Source organism: Sebastes fasciatus, chromosome 1 (genome assembly GCF_043250625.1).
Source record: "Sebastes fasciatus isolate fSebFas1 chromosome 1, fSebFas1.pri, whole genome shotgun sequence".
In the NCBI taxonomy this organism is placed as follows: domain Eukaryota; kingdom Metazoa; phylum Chordata; class Actinopteri; order Perciformes; family Sebastidae; genus Sebastes; species Sebastes fasciatus.
The window spans coordinates 22,751,311-22,763,988 of record NC_133795.1 but is presented as its reverse complement, the minus strand read 5'-3'; the positions used below and the strand labels follow the sequence as shown (position 1 = coordinate 22,763,988).

The 12,678-nt window shown below is 39.9% G+C and overlaps 1 protein-coding gene across 2 annotated transcripts; it reads left to right on the top strand.

Annotated features, from left to right (window-relative positions):
* Positions 1–610: 610 nt before the first annotated feature.
* asb14a (ankyrin repeat and SOCS box containing 14a) lies at positions 611–12,221 on the top strand. 2 transcript variants are annotated; one of them, XR_012594266.1, is made up of 13 exons: positions 611–899; positions 1,404–1,565; positions 2,743–2,795; positions 3,650–3,784; positions 3,871–4,029; positions 5,319–5,564; positions 7,245–7,416; positions 7,561–7,666; positions 8,026–8,205; positions 8,829–8,957; positions 9,078–9,206; positions 10,833–10,991; positions 11,097–12,221. XR_012594266.1 is itself a non-coding variant. In XM_074637840.1 (13 exons), the coding sequence occupies exons 2-13, from the start codon at positions 1,429–1,431 to the stop codon at positions 11,270–11,272; spliced, it is 1,776 nt and encodes a 591-aa protein (XP_074493941.1). In that variant the 5' UTR covers positions 615–899; positions 1,404–1,428; the 3' UTR covers positions 11,273–12,221. The 2 variants fall into 2 exon arrangements, 1 of the variants encoding a protein (XP_074493941.1); XM_074637840.1 differs by having other exon boundaries at positions 615–899; positions 10,838–10,991.
* The last annotated feature ends 457 nt before the right edge of the window (positions 12,222–12,678 follow it).

Genomic DNA, 12,678 nt, shown 5'->3' with positions numbered 1-12,678 from the left:
ATGTTGTAACAAGTTTTGTTTTACAAGCACCTAATCATATGAGGCATTATATTATTAGTAAGACGTTGTAATAATCAAGCCAAGGTTGCAAGCTTTGTCTAACAGATTTCCCAAATCGTGTTATGTTATCCTTCTAATACTTATTCCTTATATTATTTGGGTTTAAGATTCCTGGTATACACGGTACTAAAAGCTCCATACTCATAGTATCATGTGAAAGTTATGGATCCCCTGAACTCCTGGAAGATGACCTGTTAATTTGAATATTTGAAACACCACCGTGGGCAATATGGAATGGATTTTTCAATATTTTTGACATTTTATGGATTAATTGATTTCATCTGAAAAATACTCCGCAGATTAATCAATGAAAATAATGTGTACCTGCAACCCTGCTGCTGTGTGTTGTGTATTTAATGGGAGATTAAAGGTGATGGTACATACACAGCACTGTGTAATCCAGACACGGTCTGTCCTGCAGTGTAACACTGACTGTTGATCCGTTCACTGCATTAACTTACTGGAGGAGGTAAATATAGTAAGAGGTATCAGATCCCCTGTCCCTCAGCCAGAGTGCTGTAGCCAAACAGCTGAAACATGGAGGTCTGGGGGTTATTATCCGCCAATTTTTTCCCTGCACTTTAATGCAACTATTCCAAGACAGGTGTGTTAATCTTGTGCATGAATCACTAGTGTATTTGCAGGCAGACAGCTCTGCACTATTTAAAGACTGTGGAACAGATTCATTGACAGAGCCCGTGCAGACATACAGCTCTGATTTCAGTCACAGGTTAGAGACCTCTCCTCCTGACGTCTTCAGCAACAACAACAGATCCTCTTTTAATCTGCAGGAACTTCACAGACGAGTACAGGGAACCACAACGACGACCCAACACAAGGTAAAGAAACCTCCAGCCACAGGGTCTAAGAGACAGACATGTTGAAATGTCCTGTTAGTCCCTTTGTACTAATCAGTGTGCTGCCAATATGTTCCTGTATAGCAGGGATTCTCAAAGTATTTAGGGCCAGGGACCCCTTAAAGGGGAGACATTTTCCAAGGACCCACATAATCGTATGGTTAGTAATGCTTACTACCATTCTTAAATGTCATTGGAACTGTTTGTATTCTAAAACTTTTCAAACTAAATATTTCAAACCTGTTTGGGACACTGACCCGCAATGATTTATACGTGTTAGGATTTACAAACAGTCCCTTTAAAGTTGTACACTGATTTAGCTTTGCAGAGACTGCAGGACGCTATTCTAAAGCCAAGGAGCAACTTTATACAGCAATGCTCCTCCAAATTTGCTGGAGTTTGGTGAAGGTCCCTTCCTGTTTCCACATGACAATACCCCCCCCCTGTGCACAGTGTGGCTTCAGTGAAATATGCCTTTTTGAACAGGGCCAGGAGCCTCTATGTGGACATCATGGAGTTTGTGCAATTTGGGACGGAGGATGATGATGATGATGACGCAGCGATTCAGTACATGATTGAACAGAGTCTGCTGGAGAGCAACAAGCAGAAGGAAACTCACAGGGACGCCACAACACGAGACGACCGGAGGTCAGTCCAACAGAGAGAAACCAGGGTTACAAGTATTTCTCTGATTCTTGCTTTGTTTTGGTGACATTAACACAAGTAGTTGAAGTATTAATTCTGAAACAAATTTGGGGTAAATTTGAGTTTCTTCCACTGACCAAAAGAACTACAATTTTAAATTCTTTAATTTAAATTGAATGTCTTTTGTGAGCATCAATAAATAATACTGTTAGTTAAATAATTTAATTAAAACAGAGTGTAAAAAGTAATATAAAGCTTTACCAATTAGTTGTTCAAAAACAGAAAAGCTTTTTGTTTTTTGCTTTAACACCAATCAGTTGATGAAGTAATTTATTTTATTCTTAAATCAATCTTTCACTCACTCATTTTATTTTTCACCTCCTAGATTTCCTGCGATTAGAGGAGTAAAATACAGTAAATTAAAAATGTTTTAATCTACTTTATCAACTGACTGGTGGTAAAGGAAACACTTTTTTTAACCAACTGATTTTCCATTTGAATTATTTAATTAACAGTATTATTTCTTGATGTAATCAGTTATATTTCTGACACGTCTGATGCCTTTTTCACAAATCTATCTTTGCTTTCTATTTCAGTTTACAGTTAGTTTTACAGGGTTGTGATTGACAGGGTGGAGAAATAAAGACTGCCAGTAAAGTTCATCTGAAATGAATTTGTCATTTTAAAAATGATGTCGTCTTAACAGCAAGTTTAAAGATGGTGAAGTTGGTGCAGGAAGTTGAGGGAGCTAATGTTTTTTTAAAACAACCCAGCAGCAGTTTTTAAGCAGAGAGTTTTAAGGAGAGAGGAGTGTTGACTCACCTGATGGTAGTTCAGTTATCCTCGACTCTGACTGGAGTGGCTAAAAGACCCAGGCTAGCAGATCTGAAATCTGTTTTAGAAGACAGAAAGGGGTTACAAATTCAGTTATATCCAGGGTTCTGTAAGTAATTAATACTTTAAACTGTATCTAAAATAGACTGTGAGGCTTTAATCTATAAGAAACTGGGATGTTCAGTTTTGAAATTAGTTGCACTGGATCTAAAATTTCGGTCTCGTGTGGAGGTTTTGTAATTACTTTTTACACCAGTATTATTCCCAGCAAGTGACTTTTCCTGTTCAGTTCCTCAGAATTTAGTTTTACTTTGTGTTTAACATAGTTTCTGATCTTTGCTCACAGCTCCGGGCTGGAGTTCGCAGACAGCAGTGCAATCTTCACTGCTATAAGACAAGGTGAAGGGGGAGGACACAAGGCTGGTTTCAAGGGGAACGCTTTAGTTGCATTTACTATAAAATAATTAGGGCTGTCAATCAATTAAAATATTTAAGAGCGATTAATCGCAAAATTAATCACACATTTTTATCTGTTCAAAATGTACCTTAAAGTGAGATTTGTCAAGTATTTTATTCAACATGGGACTGGGCAAATATGTTTTCTTTATGTAAATGTATGTATATATTTATTATTGGAAATCAATTAACAACGCAAAACAATGACACATATTGTCCAGAAACCCTCACAGGTACTGCATTTAGCATAAGAAATATGCTCAAATCATAAAATGGCAAACTGCAGCCCAACAGGCAACAACAGCTGCCAGTGTGTCAGTGTGCTGACTTGACTATGACTTGCCCCAAACTGCATGTGATTATCATAAAGTGGGCATGTCTGTAAAGGGGAGACTCGTGGGTACCCATAGAACCCATTTTCATTCACATATCTTAAAGGTCAGAGGTCAAGGGACCCCTTTCCAAATGGCCATGACAGTTTTTCCTCGCCAAAATAAGAAAAAAACAGATACAAAAGTGTGATTAATTTTTGGATGAATCGCAATTAAATATTTTTGAATCGATTGACAGCCCTATTTTTAATGATAAAAAAAACTATCACAAAAACACAACATTATTTATGACTCAAAAAGGGACTTAATGTGATTTCAGTTGGACTTTACTCTATTTCATAGTGGGTTCTTTTTAAAGCCTATATGTAGGGGAAGAACATACAGTATCTGACCTCCTAGTGGTAATATAAAAGGGGGTAGAAGCTGAAATATTTGCGGTCACTGCCTCTCCATCCATCCCTCCAGGTAATGAGAAGCTCTTGAAGGATCTTGGTGTCCGACAGAAAGACACGTTTTCACAGACGGACAGCCGAGGCTGGACTCCTCTCCATGAAGCAGCAGCTCAGAGCAACCAGACCATCCTGGAACTCACATTCACAGGTTTCTATCTGCTTTATACTGATAGACAGCTATCACAATAACATAACAGCCCATTAATGAAACAGAGGTTTCTCAAATCTAACCAGTCTCAGGTCCAGCCTCTGTGGAGAGTCGTACTCTCCTTGGTCAGACTCCTCTCTTCCTGGCAGTAGAAGGAGGTCTGATAGAAAACGCCTCCTTCCTCCTTCAACATGGAGCCCAGGCGGACAGCCAGAACCAGGAGCAGGACTCACCGCTGCTTGTAGGTAGGCTGACCAACAATTCACTGATTCAAAGCCTGTTAAATCCTTTGTTTCCCATTTCCCTTTCTTTCACAGTTTGGTCTGAACTCTAAACTCTTTTTATTTAAATCCCGAGCAGATCACAGCACATGTTTATTGATCCATATGTACCAGGTATATCTCACTCAGATTCTGATCTTTATTTCAAATGCAGAGCACACCTTCTATGCCAACTGTCTCATACGTGTCCCATTCACAGAGTAGCTCAAAAAATAAATAGTTGCTAGGATTTCACATTAAGATATTGAAACACCACCTAGCAAAGCTGAGAGACATTCTGTCACAGCTCAAAGTATTTGCCATCCGTCTGTAGATGTCATTTCCTGCAGCAACGGAAACAAACAGCAGTGGTGGAAGTATTCCGATCCTTTACTCAAGTAAAAGTACTAATACCGCACTGAAAAAATACTCTGTTACAAGTAAAAGTCCTGCATTGAAGATTTTACTTAAATAAAAGTATGTAAGTATAATCAGGAAAACTTGTACTGAACTATTAAACGTAAAAGTACTCAAAGCAGAAAAATGTGACTGTTATACTATTATATAATACTATATGATATCATTATATTATTATTATTATTACTCATGCATTAATGTAAAAGCAGGATTTACTGTTGTAGTTGGTTGAGGTGGAGCTCATTTTGAACGATTAAGTAATGATTATTTTCATTATGGATTAATCTGTTGATTATGTTCTCCGTTAATCAATTGATTGATTGACACCTTCACAGTTCAAACTTCAAAATAATTAAAAAATAAAAGATGAAATTATGAACTTAATTAAAAGGAAAAGCAGCAAATTGAACCATGAAATGTGTTTGTATGAAAAATGACTATAACCATCAAAGTAGTTGCCAATTAATTTTCTGTCAATCGACTTATTGATTTATCTTTTCCGCTGTACTGTATAAACTGTTGGCCACCTGAGTTTTATGAGCACTTCATGCTTTTTTTAGTGCAAAAATGTAATTTGTAAAGTAACTAAAGCTGATAAATGTAGTGGAGTATAAAGTAGGCATATTATATTCTTCTGGAGTATAACGTGATATGAAAATCAAATAAAAAAGTACCTGAAATGTGTACTTAAGTACAGTATTTGAGTAAATATACTTAGTTACTTTCCACCACAGACAAACAGGGGCTACAAACAGGATGTTGTTTAGGTTTGTTTACAAAATAAAACAGGACCTTTTGATTCTTTTCATCATCAGCTCTGTAAAATCTATCATCTGTGTGACTCCTTCCCTCTGCAGCGATCCGCTCAGACCACACTGACCTGATGAAGCTGCTGCTCCAGCAGGGCTCCAAGGTCAACCAGCAGGGCCTCCACGGTCGCCATCCCCTCCACGAGGCCTCGCGGCTGGGAAAAACAGAGATGGTGACTCTGCTGCTGCAGGCCGGAGCACAGCCGGACCCTGCCAGCCACTACGGCCTCACGCCGCTAGCCCTGTCCGCTCAGGCAGGACACCTGGAGGTGGTGGAGACTCTACTGAAGACAGGTGAGAGAGCAGGGACATCATGTCTCACTATTCATATTCATATCAACATGATCAACCAGATAATGCAGCAATAACAGCAGTTAATTGATGGCAGAGGGATCTGAGGTTAGGGACTGTATGAAAATTATTGGGGTGTGGAGGGAATTGAAATGTTTCACTTTTCAAACGCTGCAGTGTTTTCTTCATCCTCCCCTCGATATTTAAAAAATAATATACTACTATTGAGTTGGTACAATTTGTTTGGTTTGGTTTTAGAAGTGGGGTGCACATTTAGTCAGAGGTTATTTAAAGGAACAGTGTGTAGCATTTTAAGGGATCCACTAGCTGAAATGGAATATAATATGTTTAACTATGTTTTCTTTAGTGTATAATCACCTGAAACTAAGAATCATCGTGTTTTTGTTACCTTAGTGTGAGTTCTTCATATCTACATAGGGAGCGGGTCCTCTTCACGGAGTCCGCCATGTTGCTCCGCTACATGTACTTCTAGAGTAGACCAGAACTGACAAACCAAAGTCTGGGTCTAAAGATACGTTACTTGAAGGCCACCGCAGTTCTCCGACACACTTGTGAAACTGTGGTACCACCAGCCGCCGTCTGACTTCTGTTGCTTCTAAAATAGTGTTATTACGGTAAGGATGGCCTCTGTGCGAGGCGAAACGGCGTTACCACGGTTTATCACTTGGCGGCTCACATTACCACAGTCTTGGAAAGGGAGGAGTGGGCGGAGGGGTATTCAGCTGGTTGCAATCTGCAACCACACCACTAGATAGCGCCAAATCCTACACACTTGACCTTTAACATAAAATGAAACCTTTAAACCCTGTGCATTTATATATTGATATCAGTCTAGCAGTATAGCACTATTAGGTGTTATTAGAAATGCTGTATTGCATTATGTTTAATACACTAACACATATGGTGCCAAGCAAAATTTACTTGCATTGCGTAGCAAAAAGCAGGTATGACAGGAAATAGTGTTGGCGGGTTGGTAAACAATGCTAGCAGGCTAACAACAAGGGTCGTCAAAGTTGAACATTTTACAGCCTCTTATGAAATACTTATATTTCACCTGCAGTTCCACAGTGGTGGAAAGTGCATTTACTCAAGTATTGTACTTACTTATTTGAAAATTTCCATTTTTTGCTACTTTATACTTCAGCTTCAATACATTTCAGTGGCAAATATAGTACGTTTTACTTCACTACATTTATTTGGTAGGTAAAGTTACTTTGCATATTAAGATTTTAATAACAAAACATGACACATTGGTGTAGATTAAACAACCCAACAGTATATTAAACTAGCTTCAGCTAAAAAACATACATTGTGCTTAAGGATTGCTGCAGTACTTTTACTTTTGATACATTAAAGGTGCAGTGTGTAGGATCTGGCAGCATCTAGTGGTGAGGTTGCAGATTGCAACCAACAGAAACTTCTCCTGTGTGCCAAGCGTGTAGGACAACTATGGTGGCCGACTCAAAAACGTGAAAACACGAATGGTCTTATCTAGAGCCAGTATTTGGTTTGTCCCTTCTGGGCTACTGTAGAAACATGGCTCGTCCTGTGTAAAAATGCATTGTGAAGTTCAGCTGCAGCTGATATGAGGCTGAGATACATCAGGCGGGTATTTTCTCAACTTATTTTGTACTCATTTCCCTCTTGTTGTCCGTCCTGCAGGGGCGGACGTCCTGTCCCAGGCGGAGGATGAGGCCTCCATCTTGTACGAGGCGGCTTCGTCTGGAGATCCAGCTGTCATCAGTCTGCTGCTGGAATACGGCGCTGACGCTAACGTGGCCAAACACACAGGACACATGCCGATCCACCGCGTCGCACACCGAGGACACCTGCAGTAAATGTTCAAAATAACAGCAGATTTCACGAGCTCATCATTTGTTTTGTTTTATTCTGCAAAGTAGTTAAAAACTACAACATCAGATAAATGTAGTGTGTGTGTGTGTGTGTGCACGTGCATGCGTGCATGTGTCTCCCTCAGAGCTCTAAAGCTGCTGATTTCAGTCACTTCTATGGTAGAAGTCGACGACAGCGGGATAAGTCCTCTACACACTGCTGCTGCAGGAGGACATGCACACTGCATCAAGGTGTGTGTGTTATCAGCCACGATGAGTGATGGAAAGTAACTAAGTACATTTACTCAAGTACTATACTTTTCTTTAGATGCTTGTACTCACCTTGAGTATTTTCTTATTCAGTGCATCAATAATTATAATCCAATAATATAATATATATTATTCTGAAATGGGTCATTTAGCTTAATGTGTACTTTTACTTTTGGTAGTTTAAAGGAGCAGTATGTAGGATTATTGGCATCTAGCGGTGAGGTTACAGATTGCAACCAACTGAATGACGCTAACACTTTTGTAATTTTACTGAATTTGTCCGTCAAACACACAACAGTTCAAAAGCAACTGACTGTCCCCTCCTCCCCAACTCCCATCAGGCCTTGCTGGATGCAGGTTATGACCCCAACTTCATGCTCCATCGGTGGGTTCAGCGTAGCTTTGATGACGAGAGGAAGTCGGCGCTCTTCTTCGCGGTCTTGAATAACGACCTGCCGTCAGCCAAACTGCTGCTGGAGGCCGGGGCCATGGCCAACCAGGACCCAATCAAATGTCTGCAGGTACCCGTGTGTGTGTGTGTGTGTGTGTGTGTGTGTGTGTGTGTGTGTGTGTGTGCGTGCGTGCGTGCGTGCGTGCGTGTGCGCGTGCACGTGTGTATGTGTGTATGTGTGTGTTATACCAAAGATTAAAACAACAATCAATCCTCAAACTTAATACTCAAAGGAATAGTTCAACAGTTCAATAGTTTAGGACACAGTTATTCACTTTCTGAGTGAGATGAGAAGATGATCTCATGCCAGTGTATTAAATTCAGAGATGCAGTCAGGATATGTTAGCTTAGCTTAGCATAAAGGCTGGAAGCAGGGGGAAACTGTTAGCCTGGCTATAGTTAAAAAATCCACCTACCAACATCCCTCGTTTGTTTAGTCAGTACACAAACAGAACAGTTTGTGGTTTTACGGGGAGTTACATGTTGGAACTATTTTTTGACAAACAACAGTGATCGTGCTCAGGTTTCTGAACTCTTGTCATCACAGTGAGGTGAGGTGAGGTGCGGATGGATACGCTGTTGTTTGTTAATCAATAGTAACACTAATGATGCCAGTGTTGGTCGGCCTGTCAGCCCACCACTTCCCTGAGAAGAAAACCCTGTTGCTGATTCAGTGACTGTTTTGTCTTTAAGATTGCACTGCGTGTGGGCAACTATGAGTTGATTGACCTGTTGCTGAGGTTTGGAGCCAACGTCAACTATTACTGCAAAATAAACACAACACACTTCCCATCAGCCCTGCAGTACGCTCTCAAAGACGAGGTAAACTGTTGCTGTTTTATTATTATTAATACAATATTTTATAAAAAGATTTATTTAAATTCACTGGAATCAGTTTTACTAACTTTACTGATATTATTTCTGGCCTGTTGTGTGTGTTAGGTGGTTCTCAGGATGCTGTGTAACTATGGTTACGATGTGGGGCGCTGCTTTGACTGTCCCTATGGCAACGGCTCCCACATCCCTGAAGACTACGAGGGATGGAGCGACTCCGTGATCAAAGACACCATGGTAATGAACAACATTTGATCAGAGGGGTCACACAGTAGAACTGAAAAACAACACTACGTGCTAAAAGAGTTGCCGTTCACACTACGTGTAGTCGCTTAGTTCTTTGTTAATATAAAAAATACTGATTGCTGCAACTTTAGTGGCGCTAAAAGAGAAGTCAGAGGATAAACTTTTTTAAAGGTATACTATGTAGCACTGTCGCTTGCTGTTTGTAAGCACACAGCATTCAAAGTTGGCCACTCCTACTCGGCTCAACGAGCGAGGGAGAGAGAGAGAGAGCAGTGATTGTCGAGCAAGCTATAGAGTGAATGAAGAGAGGGAGCGGCGTTACTGAGAACAAAGCACTGAATCAGAGAAATAAAAGGTTATTTTCTGATTGTTTCACGGCGGTTACGTTCTAAAGTACAACAAAACTCACCCTCGCCTTCGCACAACTCTGTGGTAAGGTGCCGGATTTTGAATGAATGCAGCAGAAGCGCACGCTTCATCCTGCTATAGCCTGTTTGCTCTGTGTTTGTGTGTGTGTGTGTCTGCTCGGTCAAAATGACACACTGATAGCAGTAGACAGCAGCCACTCTGCACACAGCAAAGGAGAGACAGACATGGTAAACACTGAAGCACATAAAAACACACAGTGATGTAACATCAACAGACACCACCAAACACTTCTAGTGGGTCAGAAGTGATGATTGAGGCGGATTATTTTTTTATGTACATACACATGTATCAATACTTTTTTTTTATTTTTTGGAAAATGCTGCATATTATAGCTTTAAAGGAATAGTCCACCCAAAAACAATATAAATTGTATCTAGTACTCCCTAGGCTCTCTATGGTCACAGAAAAAGTTTTCTATCGAATGGTGTTTAGGAGAGCGGAGCACCCGAAAAATGAAAGCATATCAGTGCAAATACACCTCGACGGAGGCCGAACGAAAGACAGCACAAAGGTTATAAAACATTCGAAAAACTTTCTGAACATTCCTCTTCCTGTGTATTATTATCCAAGTGTTCTGTGTCCATTTGTGGGCTCATGGAAATCCAAACACAACTATTTTTGCTAAACTATTGCTAAACAAAGCATTTTAGGATTATCTTCCTGTGAAGGACTTTGTTGTGCATGCAAGCGCATGGGAAATGTTTTGTTTAACAATAAACAGTATAATGAATAGAAGAAACTTGATAATGCTGCACAGGAAATTTCAGAAAGTTTTTCGGACCTTTTATAACCTTTTTTGCGGTCTTTTGTTCCCCGTTGAAGTCTGTTTGCAGTGATATGCCTTCACAATTTATATTATTTTCCGGTACACTATTCCTTTAAGATCCTCTGGAGACAATGAATGTCTGCAACAAAGTTCAGACAAACAATAAAATACATGCCTCACATTAATTTTAGTTTCCTGTATGTACCAAACCTTCTGTCGCACTGTTGTTAACTATAATCCTCTCGCTGCAGACTCAGAGGATGTTAAACTGCTCACAGTCTATTAATGTTTGTTTTATCAGATTCATTCAGTCATTTCAGAAAGAGGAACAATGTGGAGTGAAATACACAGACTGTGTAAAGTGGCTGGTAATGAAGCTGACCTTCCTTGACATATAAAACTCTCTGTTGAACTTGTGTCAGTGCAGTTCTGTGAGGTGATCACCGTCTGCTCGCTGAAGGAGCTCTCAGGTCACCTGGTTCGCATCATGTTGGACTACATGGATCATGTGACCTTGTGCTCCAAACTGAAGGCGGCTGTGATGGAGCAGCAGCAGTGGCCTGACATCTGCAGGCTTCAAGGTTAGATTTAACTCAACTTTATCAATCCCTGCAAACAAGAACACAACCAGTAGTCCTCATTAATCCTTCCTCTCCACGTTTCCTCCTCCTTCTCTTCCTCTCCAGAGAACGCTCGCTGTCTGCAGCATCTCTGTCGTCTGCGGATCCGTCGTTGTCTCGGTCGTCTTCGTCTCCGAGCGCCCGTCTTCATGAGCTTCCTGCCGTTGCCGGGGCGACTGAAGGACTACATCCTGTACCGGGAGTACGACCTGTACGGCCGGCAAAGCAGCACCCCGGGGTGACGCAGCAAGACTGAACCCAAAGAAAGTAGGCTAGTTAAACATGAACATCTACAATTCAATGCTGACATTCAAAATAACTTTTTCTGCCTAATTTTCCAAATTATCCACCTATTTAACGGCTATGAGCCAAAATAAATCAGATTTATCTTATTTTTATTTCATTGTACAGTATTTTTCTATTAAAAACTCTTTCTGATAGACAATGTGTTCTTATTGTCTGTGATTGTCTATATTTTGATAAAACATAAAAGCATCTGTAATTGAAATACAGATCAGGAGCATATAAGCACCCGATTCGACCGTTACCCGGCCATCAAATGTGCGTTATCAGTCGCTATAAGCACCATAGATGTGGGTCATTAGGGGCCTACTACGCCTACTTCGTTGTGAAAGTGAAACTTAAAAGCAACACGTTTTAACATGTTGTAAAACTGAATGAAACGTTACATTTTGAACACAAACAAAAAGGTTTTCTTTAGGTTTAGGCAATAAAACTACAACTTCTTTAGGTTTAGGTAAAAGTTGTTTTTTGCCTAAAAGGGGTTCTGTCATAATTACTACGGTCGCTGTCATGTTCTTTTATACCTTCTTCGGTGATCTACCATATGAATAGATGATAAAACATACTAGTGGGTGTAGTAGGCCCCTACTGACCCACATCTATGAGACTTATAGCGACTGATAACGCCTATTTCATAGCCTGACAGCAGTCCAATCGGCTGATACAACCCTCTGTGAACCAATAATTTAAAGTCATATTTATATAAAAGGATAGAAAATAAAATGTAAAAGAAGGATGCCAACGACAAATAATTTGTTTCAGATTTAATTTGGTCAGATCTTAGAAGCCTATTTGTATTTTATTGTCATGTTTGACAACACAAGTGCACTACCTTATATCCATATTTGTACTTCATGATTCTGAAAGCAAATAAATGATTATTTACTACCCTGTTTGTTGTCTTTTGATAATGGTGACACTAAGAATCTGCACAGTCCAGAGATTTACATCTAATTGAAAGCTTTTATCTTTTTATCATCAGGAGATCTCTACTACTGTACCAGCTGTTGATATTCTTGGCTCCCACCGGATGAATCCTATTGACTCTGGTGACTCGACTCTGATGTTCCTCATCAGGACATAATTCACACTTTGTATGCAAGAAATATCCAAATAGTTAAAAACAAGACTAAGATAATGTCAGAAGTGTGTTTTGTTTCAGGTTGTTGTGGACTTCTTCCACTATTACGTTTTTGAAATAACACTGGAAACATGATTATTATGACTGGACATGGCTTTATATCAGGTGAAGTGTGCCAGTTGGGCACATTATGTATTTGGTAAAGTTCATACAATAATTACCTCCTTTAAGGCTATTTATTTATAAAATTCATTAGAAACTCAA

Excerpts from the sequence above, each read along its gene's own strand:
- asb14a (XM_074637840.1), top strand. The coding sequence starts at position 1,429 with ATGGAGTTTGTGCAATTTGGGACGGAGGATGATGATGATGATGACGCA. Across the intron at positions 7,667-8,025 it reads GACATGCACACTGCATCAAG|GCCTTGCTGGATGCAGGTTA; the intron begins GTGTGTGTGTTA and ends AACTCCCATCAG. Across the intron at positions 10,992-11,096 it reads TGACATCTGCAGGCTTCAAG|AGAACGCTCGCTGTCTGCAG; the intron begins GTTAGATTTAAC and ends CTTCCTCTCCAG.